The sequence below is a fragment of the Acanthaster planci genome, linkage group LG04 (assembly GCF_054643075.1).
Source record: "Acanthaster planci isolate LZ-2023a linkage group LG04, COTS_SCS, whole genome shotgun sequence".
Taxonomy (NCBI): Eukaryota; Metazoa; Echinodermata; class Asteroidea; order Valvatida; family Acanthasteridae; genus Acanthaster; species Acanthaster planci.
In genome coordinates, this window is record NC_141780.1 from 16,657,900 (window position 1) to 16,676,963 (window position 19,064).

General features: G+C 42.5%; 1 protein-coding gene and 1 long non-coding RNA gene across 3 annotated transcripts in view; one reads left to right on the plus strand and one right to left on the minus strand.

Moving 5' to 3' along the window:
- Positions 1-8,366, plus strand: part of LOC110974093 (uncharacterized) — an 89,656-nt gene extending 81,290 nt beyond the window's left edge. The window contains exons 3-5 of one of the 2 annotated variants that reach the window (XR_015425109.1): positions 1,876-1,942; positions 3,836-3,975; positions 8,228-8,366. This is a non-coding gene — a long non-coding RNA (uncharacterized LOC110974093). Of the gene's footprint in view, positions 1-1,875; positions 1,943-3,835; positions 3,976-8,227 lie in introns of those variants that run through there. The other variant, XR_015425106.1, reaches the window with a different exon arrangement.
- Positions 431-18,797, minus strand: ap5b1 (adaptor related protein complex 5 subunit beta 1). The gene is made up of 24 exons (XM_022225454.2): positions 18,641-18,797; positions 16,929-17,023; positions 16,188-16,311; positions 15,659-15,793; positions 14,342-14,419; positions 14,134-14,192; positions 13,846-13,900; positions 13,374-13,430; positions 12,405-12,569; positions 11,084-11,158; positions 10,521-10,664; positions 10,090-10,240; positions 9,396-9,549; positions 8,474-8,563; positions 8,200-8,335; positions 7,757-7,892; positions 7,253-7,359; positions 6,592-6,716; positions 5,663-5,780; positions 5,175-5,262; positions 4,577-4,691; positions 3,808-3,960; positions 3,005-3,114; positions 431-2,311 (listed from the first exon to the last, which is right to left on the minus strand). Exons 1-24 carry the CDS (start codon positions 18,773-18,775, stop codon positions 2,145-2,147), a joined length of 2,772 nt encoding a protein of 923 aa, XP_022081146.2. The 5' UTR covers positions 18,776-18,797; the 3' UTR covers positions 431-2,144.
- Between the last annotated feature and the right edge of the window lie 267 nt (positions 18,798-19,064).

Here is a 19,064-nt window from a genome sequence, read left to right on the forward strand (position 1 = left end):
ATGGCCAAGCCACAACGGATTATCTGAGCATCAACAGATATATCTTATCTGACGTATATTAAAAGGGACGATACATCAAGCGCCAGCGAATATCATGACACAGAGCCCCTCATCGCAGGTCAACTGCGGTCGATCCCCTTGGAACGCTGGCACTTAACGACGATACTTTGATCGCTTCCACTACGTATCAAAACATGTAGGCCTAAATAATTTTCAGGATTCTAACATGAATTTCAGTTTCTGGCAAGAGCGCATGATTGCCGGGCACGATTTTTCCTTGTAATCGACAAGTATTAAGTGTATTCCCATCAAAATGCCAGCTTCGGGTTCCGTTAAATAAACGGGCACGTTAATAAACTTGTACATACATGTGCAAGCGTCTTTAGAAACAGTGTGTACATGGGTAAAAACAAACATTCACACAAAGCAATCACCGCAGATATTTTATGAAGATAACTTTGTAATTTGATTAACATTTCCTTCAAAGATAAGATAATTGTCAATGATTTACATGTGAATTTCGAGTTAAGACTATACTTTAACAAGCACCTTCAGTTGTGTGGACCGTAATTGATCGAATTTCATATCAATGCTTGGGATAACTTATACAAAAGAATGTTATGGAAAAACAAACAACAACAACAACAACAAAAAGATATTTGAACAAGTTGTAGGCATTTCTGTTCTACTCTTTACATTCGTCAATTCTTGACAGCTCTTAGAATCGCTGCTTTTAACCAAGACTGTGTTGCATGGACAGCTGCATCTTCAATGTCACAGAACATTTCTGGATTTTTTCAAACAACACGAAAACAGGTCGGTTCATTCCTCAGTATCTTCTTGGAGTGCACATAATGAAGTATATTAAGACTGAAGTGGTTGTGATAATCCCCTCCGTAACTCACTGAGACAACTGCCCACATTCAAAGAAACTAAAGTGAAGTTGGTTCCGTACTTAAACAGCCCTTCGTATTACCAGATTTGACCAGGATTGCATAGTTCTATTTTTTTTTAAATAAACGACTGTGACCAGAGCAATACCAAGAGCACGGTATTGTAGTCAAGGTCCTTGTCTACTCTGATGACCATACAGAAATAAGAGGGATGTAGCTAGAATCGAGCCTGAAAAAAAACAAAACAAAAGAAAACACACCCCCTCGTGCTTGTTTTACATACCTAAGGTGGACATTCCTTTGCTCTTTGGTTAAGAAAAATCAGGCGAACTGCTCCTTTTTCTCCCGTTCTTACTCCTTCGAGCTGGATTTTTGTTCATGATTTCCTGGACTGTTCCTCTTTATTCTGTCGCAGAACACCCTGACCCCAAAATGCCCCTGAAGCTTTTTTTTCGGAGAGGGGAACCACTGTGTGAATGTGTGGCAGTCCACACAGTGTCTTGCAACCCTACATTATGCAGACTTCTTTGTGTGGAGGTCCCCACTATGTACGCCACGCTTGTGCACAAAAACAGGGAGGTCTGTGCATTGGACCAGTAAAAAAACAGTAACAAGTCTTGAGACAGCCAATGAAGGACAAATTGTGTGCACAGACTGGTTGGCACGCGAATGGAGCAAAGTTTACGCCACTTACTTTCATCTGAATGTGTACAAGCTGTAGCACCTTTCTGTAGGCAATTAATGAAGGCAGGGCAGCAACGGTGCTTGATGGATCCTTTCGTTGCCAGGGGCATATTTTGCACGGGTTAGAGAGAATGCGATTTGATAGCATTCCACAGGCCTACTGAATTCATATGTTCCACCAGAATTTGGAATGACTTGAGAAATACAATAACCGGCCAATTAGGGATAGCCAGATCACATGAGGTGTTTCAATGTATGCAGTTGATAACTTCCATCCATCATATATCGTTTTCTACAGAGCTGTCCAACAGCGACAAGTGCCACCAGACTGCTTAGCACATGCTCACCATCAACAACGACTTCAGGTACGTGTCTCTGACTTAAACCTACAATGGTTCCTTCATGATGAGCTTACGCCCTCATGCAAGTATCATTTCAGAGCAAAGACGCTGCTTCAGTGCTGATTTGAACGTCAGATCTGTAAGAAATTGATTGGCGGATGTTTTAGAAAAAAACTTGTGTGATGCTGTCCATGATCAGTTCAGTCAGTTCACTGAGCTCCGTTCCTCATCTGGCACAACTCTCCTCTAACTGATGCAAGAACGAGTCGACCAGCGGCAAGACTTTCCAGTTGTCTGTCGCTATGGCAACCACTGCCATGTCCTGCTTGGTGGTAACTTTGAGCAGCACATGCCAGGACGGAGGGAGAAAGATGCCAATCCTTGCAACATCCTCTGCCGGGAAACAATTGATACCAAAAATTCACGTCTTTTTGACACTGTCTAGTCTCCCGTCTTCCTGGTATTGTGACATCACTTAGCAAATCTGAGACTCTACCTCATTTCCTACATATCCCTCTGCTTGTACCAGGCAGGTGTGCACATGGGCATCACAAGGATTTTTCCACCAGCTGGGGGGGGGAGCACTTATCAGAACAAATTGGAAACCTTTAACTGTGGAAGGACGTCAATTCTGAGATATTTTTCAGCAAACAGGGAATTCCCCTTTCCTCATTTTTCTTTCCTTTTTTTCTTGTTCTTTCCCCCCCCCCATTTTTTCATCTGTGCGTCTTCACTGAATGCATTGAGAGTATAGGCTATGACTCAAGGAAAAAAATTCTTTCGGGAATTTTTTCCAATAATATGGGAAATCTAGTTTTTACAAATTTGCAGAAAACTTTAAAACAAAATTCTTTTCAAAGAAAACACTTTTTCAGGGATCTGTACTGGAAGAATGAAGGAAATGACATTGATTTTATGAAAGTAATTAACATGTTTTGTAACAAATACCAAATTCAAGTACGGTTAGTAAGTTCCCAATTAACGATATCAACAAAATTAATTGGCAGGTTCAACAGTGCCTGTTTCAAACTTGTTGAAAACAGTGGCTGAAATGAAATGCAACACTGAACCTAGATGACTGTTTACCTTTTGCATCATGGTTAATTCTGTAGTCTTGTAGTTGATCCTGAATCACTCCCAACATGGCTGCCTTGCTCAGCAGCAAGGTACAGACTGATTCAGCGCACATGCCGCTACTAATGGAAAACACACACCAATGGATGATGAAAAGTAGGGCTTTGAATAGATTTGTGATGATATGGCTTTGTCTGTCTGTAGAACATTGTTAGAATGTAAATGTCAAATGATGAGAAAAAAACAAAAAACCTAACAAATTGGCAACCCAGTTCAGTCAGTGACCATTTATTAACTACTGATAGGTTCTCCTTGGTTAGCTTGACATACAAGTTACCATGTAAAAATTGACCAGTGGTGGGCAAATGGCCGCTGACTAAACTTAGCCTATTGTAAGCTCCACTACTGCTGTCACAAGCACTGGGTGTTAAAGACAGCATACATGCATCTAAGGGAGGTGGCCAAATAGCCTCATAAACTGGTCCCCCACCCAATTTCTTTTAAAATCTAGAGTGCACGGGAAGACAGGAAACCAGCCAAATAAGAGTCAGCACGATGCAAAACTCCACTATGCCCCTGATACCCATCAAGTGAGCTCCCAAATTCACATGAACAGTGAACACAACGCAGTATGAATGCCTCTGCCCTGCTCCTCGAGTCCAACCAATTTTTCAGTTCTTATTTGATTGAATTGATTTTCAAACTCGAAACTAACATTCCCTTTAAGGAATTTTTCTGCTTTGTAGTATCCTGATGTAATTTACACAAATAATTAATGTTCTTGTAGATATATTTGAGAGCCGTGATTCAAATACCTGTGGTTTTGTATGTGTTTCCACAAAGCGTCAAATAATCCTGGTCTGTCAGATGAGCTGACTGGCATGGGCAAGTAGAGGTCTGAGAACTGAATGTGGACTGGAGAGAGACTACCAGTGGATGTCTGGCCATCAGCCGTCATGAACACCACACTAGACAGGGAGAAGGTAAAACAAACAGAAAGTACCAAATTTGTCACCACAATCTGAATGTCTAAATATGACAAAATTCAGGGCTTGATTTGTCAGACATTGCATTTTGCTCGTCAGTTACATGTATTCTTTGGGCAAATATCGAATGAATTAATTGTGACATATCATTCTGGAGCACCAGTCTGCTGGGGAATTTCTTTTAGGAAAAGATTCTGTTGTGGTTGATTCTGTACTGGAGTTCTATTCTAACAGAGACTTTCAATTGCACAGGTACTGGTAGTTGATTCTGTGATAAGTACTTACCCGACAGGGTTAGTACTTAGTAAAGGTCCTAATGTTTGAATCTGCTTTTTCTTCATTTCATCTCAAAGCACTGAAATGGCCAACATATCATTACTCTAGACAAAACGGACAAAATGACATGAAAATAACACTGAAAGATATGCAGATGACCTACAAAAACAAAGCCTGCCTGTAATGATCTTAAGTGCTAGACTGACAGGATTTCCAGTGACCCAGGTTATAGTACTTCATTCTGAGATGAAGTACTAACCCCGCAGGGAATGTTGCCGACACATGTTCTAGCTAATGGTTCAAGCCACAGTTAAGTACTAACCTGACGGGGAGTTTTGACGGCACAGGTTCCAGGGGTTGAATCGGTAAGGAGATGACCTGGCAGGTGTCTGATGGCTGTCGAGATTCCTCCAAGACAAGGCAAGACAGAGCTACATCTGCAGCGAAACATCACCAGTCATCAGAGTTCTCACAAACACCGAGAGGCCATTGCAATATGTTTCCGGCGTTTTCCACAATTTTCTTGTCTGCCCGTACGTTTTCACAAAGTCTGATCACAAATTGGTGCAAGCAAGGACTTCGCATGCTGATTTCTTTTGTGATAAGACAATACTTACCGCTAGACCACCAAACTTTGCTTCAGGTGTTCCACCACCGTTGTTAGTGTGCCCCTTACATCACGTCGCACTTAGCATGGCATTCATTGCAGATCATACAAGTGAATGTACTTAGACTGTGGGAGCGCATTCTTCATCTGTTCTGGTCAATTTGTGCATGAAAATCGTACTTTTGAAAACTGTCTTTCCCCCCTCTCTTTGCTTTCTTTTCCCCTCTACTTCTGAGAGAAGGGGTGACTTTCAACCCTAATCACTAAGTGCCTTCTGAAGCATCAAACTCCAAGGTTAACCCCCCCCCCTTACCTGGTATCTCTCTGTAGCTCTTTGGGACGTCAACGTGTAGAACCAGCGTGTACAGTTTGTCCATGGACGGTGTCACGTCTGCATCGGTCTGGAAAACATAAATGTATGTGCACCTGTCCTGAGCTGACTCTCAAAACTTCACTTTTTAGTCGCTCAGTTCAATTCTTCTCATTACTTCCCCTATCAAATCTTTCATTGTCAAAAAATGCACATCAGGGTTCAACAGAACAAGTCTCCGCACTCTAGGCAAGTTGACCATTTGTCAGCTACTGTTCGATTGTGCCTGGTACCAAGGGTATTAAATGGGCACCAGCCGCTCACACTATAGCGGTGCATTCCAACAGAAACCGGTCTCACTTGCTCGGGGCAACTCTCATACCAAGCCTGCAAGAACCCGGGTACGCATGCAGAGAGTCCCAGCCAAAGGATATCAATGCTGGGTTACAAAAACACGCCATGTCTCGTTCGAGCGGGGAGCTTGTACCTACATAATGCAGGTAGTAGTCCATATGAACGGCAGGTGGCTGGCTATATGACTGGAGCTCCTGCAGATACTGTCCACAAGTAGAATAGGCAAACGTCGAGCACTTTGGTCTTCTCTGAATCCTGGAGGAAACGCAGGATTAAGATAGAAGAAATTTTCAAATGACTGTAACAAGGCATCGCTTTGAGTTTGTCATGCTTTCGAAAGAATTCTGTTTCATGATGAAAGTCAGTCACTGCATGACACACCCATATTTAGTGATTTTCTTTTATGCAACACATTCCTCAAATGAAGTGACAAAAGCTGACACAACTTTTTGGATTCATGTTAGCGAAAATGTTTAGCTCATCAAGAGAAGCAGTGCCATGAAATGTTCGTCTGGTTTTCTTGCAACGCAATCTTGTTTAGCAACTTTATTCCCCAAGCAGTTATAGTGCGAGATACTAATCCTAGGCACTCACAATTTCATGCTCAATTTACATGTACACCTTCCTGGGGAACTCTGAATCCTTCATAGAAATACGGAAGGGCTGCCGCGGCGTAGCACCGTGATCAGAATATCGACAAGAATATAATATCAAATCAGTGCTCTGAAATATGTGATTGCCAATCCTTCATGAATCCTTCATGCCTAGCTGACTCCCATAAGAAAGCACACCTTAGCAAAGTGTGTCTTCAGAGCATAGACCTATTGGACATGACTCACAGAGGAAATCTAGAACGTTGTGCCTCGTGACGTTGTAGGCATCTTGCTTTGAACATACCAGATGAGTCTAGTCAACGACTCCATCACAAGTCAAATTAAAAAGTCTAGCCGCCAGTTCCAGTGGATGAACAGCTCACGCAAGCAACTTACGACATGACCTCAGACCGAGTGACTTGTGCCTGACCTGAAATATCTTGCCAAGACTTGGCTACAATATTGGAACATACCTAGTCAGACAAAGAACAGGCTCGCTGAGCTTCTGTACGGGAGGTGGAATGTCGAAATTGGAGCTGCCAGTCACCAGCCTGGTCAAGCTGTGAGTAGTGCCAGCAGATGACAGGATACTTGAAATCTAAAAAGACAAAGGAAGAAAGCAGAGGGACCTCCTAACTTTGCACATTGGTGAGCTAACCCTGCCAATTGCTAATCTGTAAAAATTCAGCAGACCCTGGCAACAGCTTACCCATCACAAACAGGAAATAAGTCATCGACGCTGGCAATGTTTGCAAATGTAGGATTCCCATCTACGGATTTGCATTAATTGGGGACACCTGAGATTCCTGACACTCCTCATGTACATGGGGTTTGAAGGCAAAAAAAAAATTGTTAGCGGTTTAGAGTCACCTGTTTAGATTTTTTTTGAAGATTCAGGGACGTTCCTGGCAATCACTGGCCAGCATTTAGGGTTTATCATTTACGTGCCTTATACATGTAGCTTCCCCTAGTCCATGGACAGTTCTGCAGAGAATTACACTTTTCATTGAAATGAAGAGAACTATACAATTTCTTATTGGTTTGTCATGGTCAGGTCTGAGATTGTATACTTTTTCACTGGTCTGCCGTGGATGGCTCTAAAAATATCTGTATCCTCTTTCACTGTTTTGTAACCTTTTGGCTCGAAATGTTGGTGAGCATTGCATAGTAGAACCGCGCTCTGTCTCTGATGTCCAGGTCACCGTAGCTTGTCAGCAACTCAAACAGCAACTGGCCAGACTCTGAAAACAAAATAGTTTTCAGAATGAAGCTAGGAAACTCAGGATTGTTGATAAAAATGAGTCCCCATTTCAGAACATTATGACCAATACCCCAGAATGTCCAATGTTGTTTTGACTCAACGTTCCAAACTGCTCCGGGATGACTTTCTTCTAAATCACGCGGTCATAATGAGCTCCTCTCTCACTTTTCACACTGTTTCTGTAAACAATTTTGGAACAACTGGAGAGCACAATCTACTTTTTCGGAGTAAAATGGTCTCAGTTTTGGCCCGGCTCATATTTGCAGACCCTGGAGACAAGCGCCAAAGTATCAACTTCCAATACAACTTTGCAAGCACACGTTTTATCCTACAAGGCATGCAGTTGATGAGGTACTTTGTCTGCAGTAAATTGAGACCTTTGAAGATGTCTGTCGTATCATGATGCTGCATGATGCTGTGGCAAACGGATAGGATGCAGTTGCCTAGCAACCAGCTGCCACTGGCTGCGATGGATGTGGAATTGAGAAGTTGATGGAGGAACACCACCACAGGCTGCGGGAAAGAGAAATACTGAAAGAAATCCCTGGTTCTAACATCCGACTCCGAATCCACAATTCTGCCACCTCTAAACTGAAAACCAACAATGCAGCCGCGAACAATACACCCCTCTACATGAGCAGTGACAAAGTTGTTTAAGTTTTGCATTTTCTTTTCCAGCAACACATGAACACCTTAAGCTCAGACACTTATACAACAGCGCATTTCCCACAAACCACCTGTGACTTCATGTCTTCAAACCAAAAGGTTTAGAATCCCTTTCACATTCTATGTCTTATTTGTTACACTTCCTAACGCAAACCTTTGGTGGAATGCTCTTCTCCTCACAGACTTTCTCAAGTAGGAGAAGATGATACTCCAAATCCTCTATGACGTCTGAGGGAGGAGTGGACACAATATTCTCCATGGAAGACTGAAGCAACTCCGTAGGGAAAGAGCTGCAATATAAGATACCAATCAGATCACCATAGCAACATGAGTGAGTCAAGTGCAAATCAACGAGTCTTTTCTAATGTTGAGAATAAAAACAGACAGGCGAGAACATAAGCCAAATGTAAACATCATTATAGTTTTACTCGTTGGTGTCGATTCTGTTGATGCACTCAATGAAATTGATGGTGTGGGGCACAAACTTTGGTTGCTCCGTCACTATGGTTACAATCAGCCTGCAAAGTGAGATAAATAGCACAATTACTCCGAGGCCCATTAAGGACAAATGGCAAATGCTTGAAAGTAATGCCACCATACATAATGTCCTGTGATACAACTTTCCCCAACCAAAACAATATTTTCAGGGAAAAGTGTTATACCAAAACACCTTGAATAGAGTCATTTATTTCTTCTCCGGCAATGTGTAAGGACAGAAAGAGGAACGTTTCAAAGAAGTCGTTTTTAAGTTTACAAAGAGCATCTTTCATATATCATTCTCCAATTAACAATCTTTTCTCCACTGTTTATGTCGTGAACAAGATGCCAAAAGAGAAAGTATTGTACATGGGCTAACATATCACAAACCACAAATTATACAGTATACTCCAAAACTGATTTCAAATCATGGGAATGACAGCCGAGATTTGGCTCTTCCTAGTAACATCCAATTCATTCTTTTCACGGCTGTAAGTGGACTGAGTATAGCCCTGTGGCATTCAATGGGCACTTTGTGTGAAGGAGAGAGATTTTTACACCAGGTACCAAGGTTGTAAGTGAGTTCCTCCCGAGTGCCAAGTTTACTGGCAGTTTTTGAAGATTTTCACATTCCAACTCTGGACAGTAATCGGCCTCGAGCTGGGCCAAGGGATGGCACAATTTTCCTAGCAACGGAACTTGTTAGGAACTTCACTTTGCAAGTCTGTAGCGTATTTGTGTGGCTATTGGGCACACGGTGCTAGTGGCATTCAAGCATCACCCCAGTATCTTTATTCCTCAACAGCGAAGGGGGAACTCAAGCACAGACGGGTCTACTGTGTGTGCTTGTGCAATATGACATCTGGTGCTTACTTGTAGATCTCCTCTCTCAGGACAGTGTCGCAGTGTCGCCGGTAGTACAAATAAAGCGCTCGGTAGAGCGTGACAGCGGGGCGGCCAGTGATTCCATAATGAATGGACTTCTGTAGCGGTACTAAGCAACCCATTAACGTGGTTGAAGCCGAATCTGTCAATGAGATACAAATCGTGGCAGCACCAATCAGAACTAAACCTTTAATGGCCTATGTAGCAAACACCATGAGTAACAGCCCTCTTGAAATTGGCAGAACACGATGTGTAATCCTAAACTACTGGAAATTTCTGCACCAAATATGACCCAGCCTTTAGTTTGAGGACATCCTCAGCATCTTTGACTGAGGTGTAGGGTATGAGACTAACCAATGAGATGTTGCCCTAATGGCCTCCAATTTCGGTAAATTTATTTGATAGTCACAAAGTACCGCGATGCATTCTTGGAAAACAGGCCACACAGACAGCCAGAAAGCTGGAATTAGCGAGGTACATGGCAACCAATACAATTTCAGATATTTTTCGGACACTGCCTGTCATCATATACTTTTACATAGCGAGGTCCAGTCTCAGGTCTACATATACCTTTTCAAAAGCTTTGAGGACATTACCTGTCCTCACAAACATCCATGGTATGAGGTCAGGTTCCCAGACTATTCCAACGTGAACAGCACTCCCAAGTATTGGGGTTACTAACCTTGAACATGGCTTGGAGTGAAGCAGAGACTCAGCAGGTTGAGTTTAATGAGAGTGGTATCCAAACCATCAAATACCCCTGGGTACAAGGATGCAGTCTTGCTGTAGTCCAGGGCAGCAGGTAAATGACTCTCCGAATCGGAAACAGAAACCTACAACAGAAATCATCCAGAGAGAGGCAGCCTCTTGAAATCATGTGAGGAAATATCATTAAAATGAACGCGGATGAATACGACCTTCGTCTATGTTATCAGGCAGGTAAGAAATATAAAATGCTATTGTAAAGACTGGGATGTATTCTCCGAAGAAACTCCAAACTGTTTTTCGTTTTACCTTTTCATCAATCTGATATTGATGGTTCGCTATGTCTTATTTGCCAATGCATTCATAAGTATTCAGTTACAACGGTTTGGGTCTTTTCCTCCATGCTACCTTGTTTTCAGGGAAGTTGAGGAGCCACTGATAGCAGAGCAGTCTGTGCCCTGGCATCAGGCAAGGGTGACTGGAGCAGGAGACTAGCCTGTCCAGGAGCAATTCCTCTTCAGCATCGGTCATGAGTTCTCTGCCGAACCTCAGCTGATGTGACGCAGAGAAGAAAATAAACCTGTCAAACATCAACTCACGGTCCAATCATCCTGCCGTGTACTTTGACACAAGACACTATCAGTAACGCAGATTCAACCAACATCCAAAGGATGGCCCGCAGCAGTAAACTACACAAGTTCAACTATTGTCAAATAGCACACGTTTGATGAGAGTCTGTCAAAATATGGCTACCTATGGTCCTGAAGTAAACATGCTCTTAGACTAATTCTTTTTTAATGTAACCTTCAGTTTCATTTTTCAAAGGCTACTAATTTCAAAATAAAAACCTGGCAGGCCAAATGACTACAGAAAGGAAGATACAACTGCTTCAGATTGCCTCTGTGAAGTTCAGAGATGTGCATAAACTTCTCAACATTCTTCCTTTTTTGTCTGATAATGTTGTCTGGTACCTTGAGCATCAGCACTACATGGAATAATGCTACATCCAGTGAAGCTTCAACCCGCGTCACAAAGGGCCTCAGAATCTGTACAAAAGCAACAGACTATTATTGAGGAAAAATGCCCTAATTTTAAAATAAAACAGGTGCCTGTTTGGATTATTGATCTCCTGAATACCTTGCCTCAAGTTTTTCTGTTGGGACACCCCCCCCAAAAAAAACCTGGTTAGATAGTCTCATTGAATTCAAATGGTGAGAAAAGCCACATCTGAATTACTTCACAGTAGCTTGAAACAACACTTGCCTCTATGGATCAAGCTGGATATTGATTCTCCCCTTTTTCCTATTGGCTAATGTATTATTTTCCAGCCATAGTCAATTCATTTGGACACGACCCATCTTGGGGGCCCTGGGTAAGAACAGCTGTGATGGTGTTGGTACATATGCAGAAATGGTGCAGGACATACAGAACTTTGGCCACGTCTGAATAAAGTGGCTGTGGCTAGGAGTAACACACGCACCTTTGGAAAGTGGCTGCAGCTGCTGGCTAATGGCTTCAATTGATGTATGTGTCCTTTCAAGTCATAGCTGTAACTTTTGGACACTGCCTAATTTTCATCTGAATGTGCACATATCAGCAGCCAGCTACTATTTGACAATCTTGTCAACCACTGGCTAATTTCCCAGGTAACCCATGCCCAAAGTTTTTTCTGGGTGCCAGGCAAATTAAAAAAAAAATGGTTGACAGTCACTGACTGAATTAGCACAAAGTGTGTCGGTACGAAAAGCAGGACTGGCTTATTCCAGAGTGGAACAATGTCAGATCTTGATGACTGCATGAGCAATTGCAACTGGCTAAGTGTGAGCATGGCTGTCTCTGAATGTTACGGCTGTGACTGGACATAACCTGGACACCTATGAAAGCCACTAGCTAGCGGCTTCGGTCACCAGTGATGAGTGTGTTGTTCCCACTGTAGCCACTTGATTCGGATGTGGCCTATGATTTGGTTCATTCTTAGATGTGGCCTGTCTGCTCTGTGCGGGAAACAGCAGATGGCTTGCTTTTGCATACCAGTGACGGTCCTTGGGTGGGAACTTGTTGCCTGCGCACACAAATTTACGCACATTTGGCATAGGATGCACTGAGCAGGAACGACCAATTTCCACTGATGTGTATACCGTCTCTAGGCGTGCACCGGGCACCCAGGTGAGACAATTCCCACCAACCTGTCTCTTCTTTGCTGGTGAGCGGCTGCTTCAAGTCAAGGCAGATTCAGGCTGCGGTCACAAGCATTAAGCTTGCAGAAACTGTACACGGGATACGACCACTTACGTGCGGTGCAATTTGAGGGGACGTCGCCATGCAGTCGACGAGTTTAAGGAGCGTCGTCACGGCACAGGCCGTGGTCATGAGATAAAGGTTGTCCAACAGAAATGACAAACACCTCAGCAGCTCCTTACAATCTACGTCCTCAGGGAAGCATCTTAACGAGGAGTCCTGTGAAAATAACATGTTTCCATAGAGAATTTGATATTACTTGAAATTATTTCAATTGCATTTCTGAAAAACAAAACTACAATGACCATTTTACACTAAAAAGCAAAGGAAGACACTGGGCTCCCAAACAGCATTCATTGCTTCCTTAGATTTCCTGTAATCATTTCTGATCCAACACAAACCTCTCATTCAGTTTGAAGAGAAATCAAAACCACAGTTTGGATACATTGAAACACTTATTCCAGCCGCTGTGAGTTTTACCTGACATTACAGAGTAATGCTGTGTCTTTGACTATCACCTGGCAATGTACGGGTACGGTGACGTACATCTTTGCTTTATTCTCTCTTAACCCCTTCACGGTGGTGGCGGGATTATTTTGACCGCGACTGCTGGGCTGTGGTATGCCCTGAATAGAGGGCTTTGTCCAGCAGCAGGCCCCACTGAACCAGCAGCTGCATGGTGAATAGACTGTATGTGTGGTATGCACTAATCCTCACATAGTCCTCCGTAGCAAAGGGGTTAACTGTAACAGTCTCAAAATTTCAAAACAACATTTCATCATGTTCATATTGCCTATGGGGTTAGGCTTAACAAAGAAATGAATGTAAACTTGACGTGTGTTTGTCTGCCAGTGCCCTAACAGAAGGTCCAGTAATGCTTCAAAACCACCACAAAGGGAAAGCGACGAGGATAACATTTGACTACTCCTTGGTTGCATGAAGAAAGGTGTCTGAAGTGAAAACCTTCACCTACAGCCTCCTACCTCCAGCAGTGGCATTAATTGTCAGCTTATTTGGACTTACCGGTGGTGAACCTAGCTGAAACATTTTCTTGCTGAAATCTTCTGGAAGCGTAAGGGGCTGAGCAAAATCAGAGACAATGGAGATTTTAAGAAAGTCTACAAGATTACTTTTTTGATAAATGTGATTTTTGGATAGTGGAGAGGACAAAATTTGGAAAATGACCCAGCAACGTGCCATGTATCAAACTCAGATTTCGGTGGTTGTAACACGACCCAGAGGGTTTAACCAGAAACCTCATTCAGTGTGCTCTCGCCATCAGCCAGACATTAAGCGAAGAACCTGTTTAATAGTTTTCATTTCAAAAGCTGTGGCCAGATGAAAATGATAAAAAACCTTGGCCTATAAAGATGATTCAATGTTTCTGAGGCAAAAAGTGCCGCAAAGCTCGGCCGGAACTGAAGTCAGATGTCAAAGCTGGACACAAAGCTTAGGGTGACATTCCCCCCACTCAAAAGAATTGACTTTGTGGCACCTTGAGTGGTTCTGTCCTGCTACTGAGAAGATCGGTCACTTCACTGCCATCAAATCTGTAAAGAAAACCAATTTGAAACAAATGCACTCACAGATATTACCCTGGTTTCATTGGTACCTGCTTATCCAAAGCCAAATGGCGAGGTTGAACACTGAGCTCACAACTTCTTAAAACAGAAGTCTGCCAAATTACACATTGTCAAAATCACAACATGGGCATAATAAGAACCTAATAGTTTTCAAGAAAGAGAAGAGATACTACTCAAACTTATTAGAATACGACATTTACCTGTTTCCACTCTTCAGCAGAATGTCAATGGAATTCTTCAGAACCTGCACAAACAAGGCCTGATGGGATAAGGAATAAGTATTAACAAAATGACACTGGGTTAAGGTTTGGGACACTTGAATGAATAACTTACGAGAGAGTTTGATTTAAAAAAAAATTCTGTGCTGGAAGTGACGGGTGACTCAAAGGATGAAGGAAAGCTTCTTACCATGTAATTCTGACAGATGTGCGTACACTCTAGCTGACTCATGGCATAAATGTGCTCCAATTTCCTCATCAAAATACCCTGGCAAAATGAAATAAAATATCTTCAATGTACATGTATCTATGGATAGAAGTAAATTAACATAATTTTTTTCAGACATCTCAGAGCTTAATCATAACGATATGCTCCACTTGAAATACTTTAGTTGGGGGAGATCTGGTTCCAGGCAAAGTTGTGCCTTAAATATAACTGACAGAGGCTATTCAGAAGCATTTTGCAGTAAGACAGAGTTGACAATTTGTATTTTAGCTGAGAGCACTTTTGACGCTTGAGAAGTGTAATTCAGCTTGCATCACCAGTTGTTTGGGCAGATGGTGGCAGAAATAAACCGCCTTGACCAGAAGCACCCCCTCGAGCAGAAGCACCCCCTCATCGGTTGAAAAGAGCTATGTTGGTCAGGAGTGTTCATTTTGCTGGTAGCCATGTGCCTGTAATGCATGTATTTCATAGTTGTTTGTGAACCAGCCAAGTGCGGTTCCAACCAAAGGAGCTCCTCTTGCTAGAAAAATTGTGCCCTCTCTTAGTCCAGTTTGAAGCTCAATGCCCATGGAAACTTTTGATGTTGTTTGTAGATTTTGTTTTCTTATTTTTGTAGATCGTCAAATCTGGTTAGAGTTGTGATTTCTCAAACAGCTGTATATAAAAACTACAGACCTCAGTACTGAATATGCCACGTCGTCTTTATGTGTATGCCTTTATATGGTGCTCAGTGGACTGTGGGCCCTCACTGGCAACATAAGCAAGTGCACATGTAAACTAAGTGTGAATGTCATCTATACATAGGCTTATTCTGCTGTATACATGTCTGGGAGGCAACTTTTTGGCTGCCCTGGACAATCAGGCAAAGGTCAACCGCATATCCCGTAGAAAAAGCAGGAGTTCTGGCTACTCCTACTATTCAGATATTCTTGATACCTGAAGGATTTCAGGTCCACACTCACAAGACACAATGTCTCTATATCATTTAGTAGTTGATGAGCCTGAAGTATCCCAAGTCTACCTGCTCCGAGCATGAACAAAAGAGGGTGTGTTTTGAAATGAAATTGACAGTCCTTTTGGTACGCATTCACTGCATAGGCGCACAAGTTTATGCGCGTTTGACGCAAAGCACACTAAGTATGCGCAACAAATTTAGTCTGGAATGTATGGTCTTCGCGTGCACGCAGTTGGAAAACTTACTACCACCTGTCTTTTTTTCACTGGTGAGGGCGCACTTAAGCTCAGGGCAGATTACCGGCCCACCCTCTACTCCATACTGACCGGGTGCATTGTCTCTATTTCACTGAGGCACTGGCAGGCTGTCCCTCGAACGGTCTGATCTGCGGTACGGTTGACCTTTGACACCGTGTCCAGAAGAAGTTCCACAAGATCTGTGAACAGCTGCGGCTGTGCTTCCTGTAGCGAAAGTTGAGTAAAAACATGTGCCAGTCGAACTTTTGCAGATTAGATACAGAAGATTTAAAGGCAGATAACAACTTAATCACATTTCAGAAAGACCAGAACACAATCCATGTAGCCAACCCTGTACGCCGCACAAAGTTTGTCAGATTTGAGGTTTTCAAATGTCATCTGACGAATCATTTCACTCACTGCATTTCCTTCCATGCAACTGATGTTTGAGTTGAAAGTCTAAGGGGACAAAATGAATGTAGATTCCTGACTTTAGCGCAAACCAACGCTTACAAATTTAACCTTCCGAACTATTCTTGCCGAGGAGTGCTCTGTGTTTTTTTTCCTTCTGGAGGGACTACATAGCCTAAAATAAATTACCACTATTCATCCAACGTACCAGCTGCCCGGTTTCCAGCAATATTGTTGTCACAGTGACGAGCAACTGGCTCTTGTAGAAAGCTCCCGTTTCAAGGGTTGTCTGATTGTACATGCTTGTCAGGGAACCAACTGTCTGTTCAATACTGTATCAATTCAAAAGAAGTTCTGTTCACTGGTGCTCCATGGCCTTTTTATGTCAGTCACAGATAAAATGCACTGGCGGTCCAGCAATGGTTGCTTGGAATGTCTTACACAAAGTTGAGACAGTAAACAAAAGATTACATTTGTGCAGACATACGGGGACGCTTAAAATCAACACACGTAACTCGGTGTAATTCTGATGAATATATTGCTTGCAGCTTCCACAACAATGAACCAATCACTGAGATGTGAATTGAAGACTGAACTCCTTCACATGACTGTTGTGTGCAAAAATAAACTCTACTGTTTTCATTATGTTGATGATTCAGCATTAGAAATATGTGCATAAATTATGATGATGGGAAAAATATCAGGTCGATATGGTCAAACCTGATTGGCATAACACCACACATTTAGGTTGCATGATCAAAAATGAATAAGACAGTTTTACATCAATAATGATGAGTGACATGCTTAGGAGAAAAAAGGAGTGAAATAAAAAGACTTTTGACAAATTGACTTGACTTGTAGAAAAAGACTTTGGATAAGACATGAATTGTAACAAATGGCTTGAATGCATGTACAACAACGCTTCAAATTAAAATGACTGGCAGCATACCTATCTGGTGTAGACATTAAACATGATGCTTTTTCTTGTAAAATGGTAAGCAGAACAACCCGGATGGTGTTACCAAGCTTGTCAGAGTACAGCGCCTGAATTTTGGTAAGAAACCACAGAGAACAACTCAGTAAGAAATAGTTGTTTTTCCCTTTATGTTGTATTGCCACAGTCAACAGCTGACATTTTTTTGTGACTTATTAATTTCTTCTTCCCTGAACAGTCTAAGATTTTGCGGTGACCGTCTTCTTTGGTGAATGTGTAGTGGTTGGCTGTGGAAGACTTCCCATCACCCATAAAAAAAACAGGTTTTTAAGTGGGAAAGTCACCTCTCCTTTTCAAAACCACCTTTCAGGGAAAGGTTTCCATGTATGCAGACAACACAGTTAATTTTCCCTTAAAATGTTATAACAGCTTTCAGAATGTGATAACAGGTCCTAAAAAGTGAAATTTAGCGAAGAAAATTCTGAAGCATTTACTCGGAAAACACAGGTTTTCAGACAAGTCTCACAGATTCGTGCACAGGGGCATAAAGTGTTGTTCATATCTGGAACTCTTTTTTCCTCTTTCAGAAAATTGGCTTGTAAGAGACCAGGCAATCGACAGATGGTACCAAGATCACACCAGTTCTTGCTGCAAGATTGACCGATAAATCCCTTCATTGCTCCCAGCACACGTGTAGATCAAATGGCAAAGCAGCTTCTGTTTGTCAAGCCTGTGACCACGATGGCCACCAGCTAGAATGTCCGGTGATATTTCTGGTAGTATTGGTGTCAAGTCCATCACATGTGCAGTCACAAGTCCCTTCACAAGGTCAGCCATCGGTAACAGTGTGAACAATGACAAACGAATTGTTTTTGTCACAGTTCATTTGAATAGCTTGTAAGACAGAATGACTTGTGATGAACTTGTGGTGGAACACGGACTTGCAGTGACTTGTGATAGACTCGAAAACAACACTTGTTTCTGGCATAGGGGTGAATGAAGGATCTGCACCGTTTGTCAATCAAACTGCACTATCCTGTTCATAAGTGTGACATCACTTCAGTTAAACCACGCCCACTGCACATGCACTGCACATAGTGTTACATGCATTGATTGCCGTTTACATGGAGCTGGAAGTTAACACGCAACTTCAGCAATCGTCCAATAGGAGCTTGCAAATCGTGGCGCATCCGCCTTGGTGACCAAGTCACTTGCAAATTGGATTACTAGTCTACTGGTCAATCCAGTACAAGCATGGCAAACAAGACAAAACATTGGCAACGTCCACAGTTCTGGGGATAAATATCGGGCAGACTTTCACTTTGGACCTTTGAAAACCGTCCAAATAACTGAAAACAAAGACAAAACCTGATGAAAAATCTTCCATTGGCCTAGCCATGAGCTTGGAAGAAAGGAAGATCGACTGATCTGCTGAATGGGGGAACAATATTCACACAGACATGACAGATCCACTGTTCACACCCAACATGCCCAACATTTACAATCATAACCGATGACGTTGGCATGCAAATGAAGTTTATTGTAGCCTACTATACTGCTACTGGACATGTTGCACGAGGAGTCGACTGTGCTGGGGCCTACTTGTCATGCTTGTCTGCTTGTACTAGTTTCAACGTAACCACTGTCATGTCTCTGTTTACCATGTTTACAAATTGGTTTACTATCTTTTTACAATTAAAATCGATAGGTCTATAGCAAACACTCACTTGTAAAATATCCAGCACAAATTCACCAGCCTCAATTTGTCGTGTGTTCAAAAACGTCACTGAATTTTTCCGAAATTGAACAATTTCGGAGAGCCATCGATCACTTTCCGACACACTACCACTGCGCGCTGCCATCTTGATCTAGCGCTCTCTCTCAAAAAAAATAAAAATAAGCGCATGTGAAAACGCCCTCCATTGACATGCCAACTTGGGGGCGTCAACCAAGCGTGAGATGGCGCTCGTTCCCACCGCGTACAGCACATGCGCCTAGTCTCATGGGATGATCTGAAATCCTCCCAGTCCCTGCTGGAGATGGAAGTCTTTTTCCTGTGGGGTCACTCTGATCATAATTTTTTTATTTGAAATCTTTATTGTATTGATGACTTCGACGCTGTATGCAGCTCCTCCCCCCAAAAAGTCGCCA

What these genes read in the sequence shown, in the direction of transcription:
- ap5b1 (XM_022225454.2), bottom strand. Translation starts at nt 18,775, where the DNA reads ATGGCAGCGCGCAGTGGTAGTGTGTCGGAAAGTGATCGATGGCTCTCC. An exon ending in CTGCTGAAGAGTGGAAACAG is followed by an intron (nt 13,901 to 14,133) that starts GTAAATGTCGTA and finishes TTTTCTTTACAG; the next exon opens with ATTTGATGGCAGTGAAGTGA. An exon ending in TTCAGCTAGGTTCACCACCG is followed by an intron (nt 12,570 to 13,373) that starts GTAAGTCCAAAT and finishes TTATTTTCACAG; the next exon opens with GACTCCTCGTTAAGATGCTT.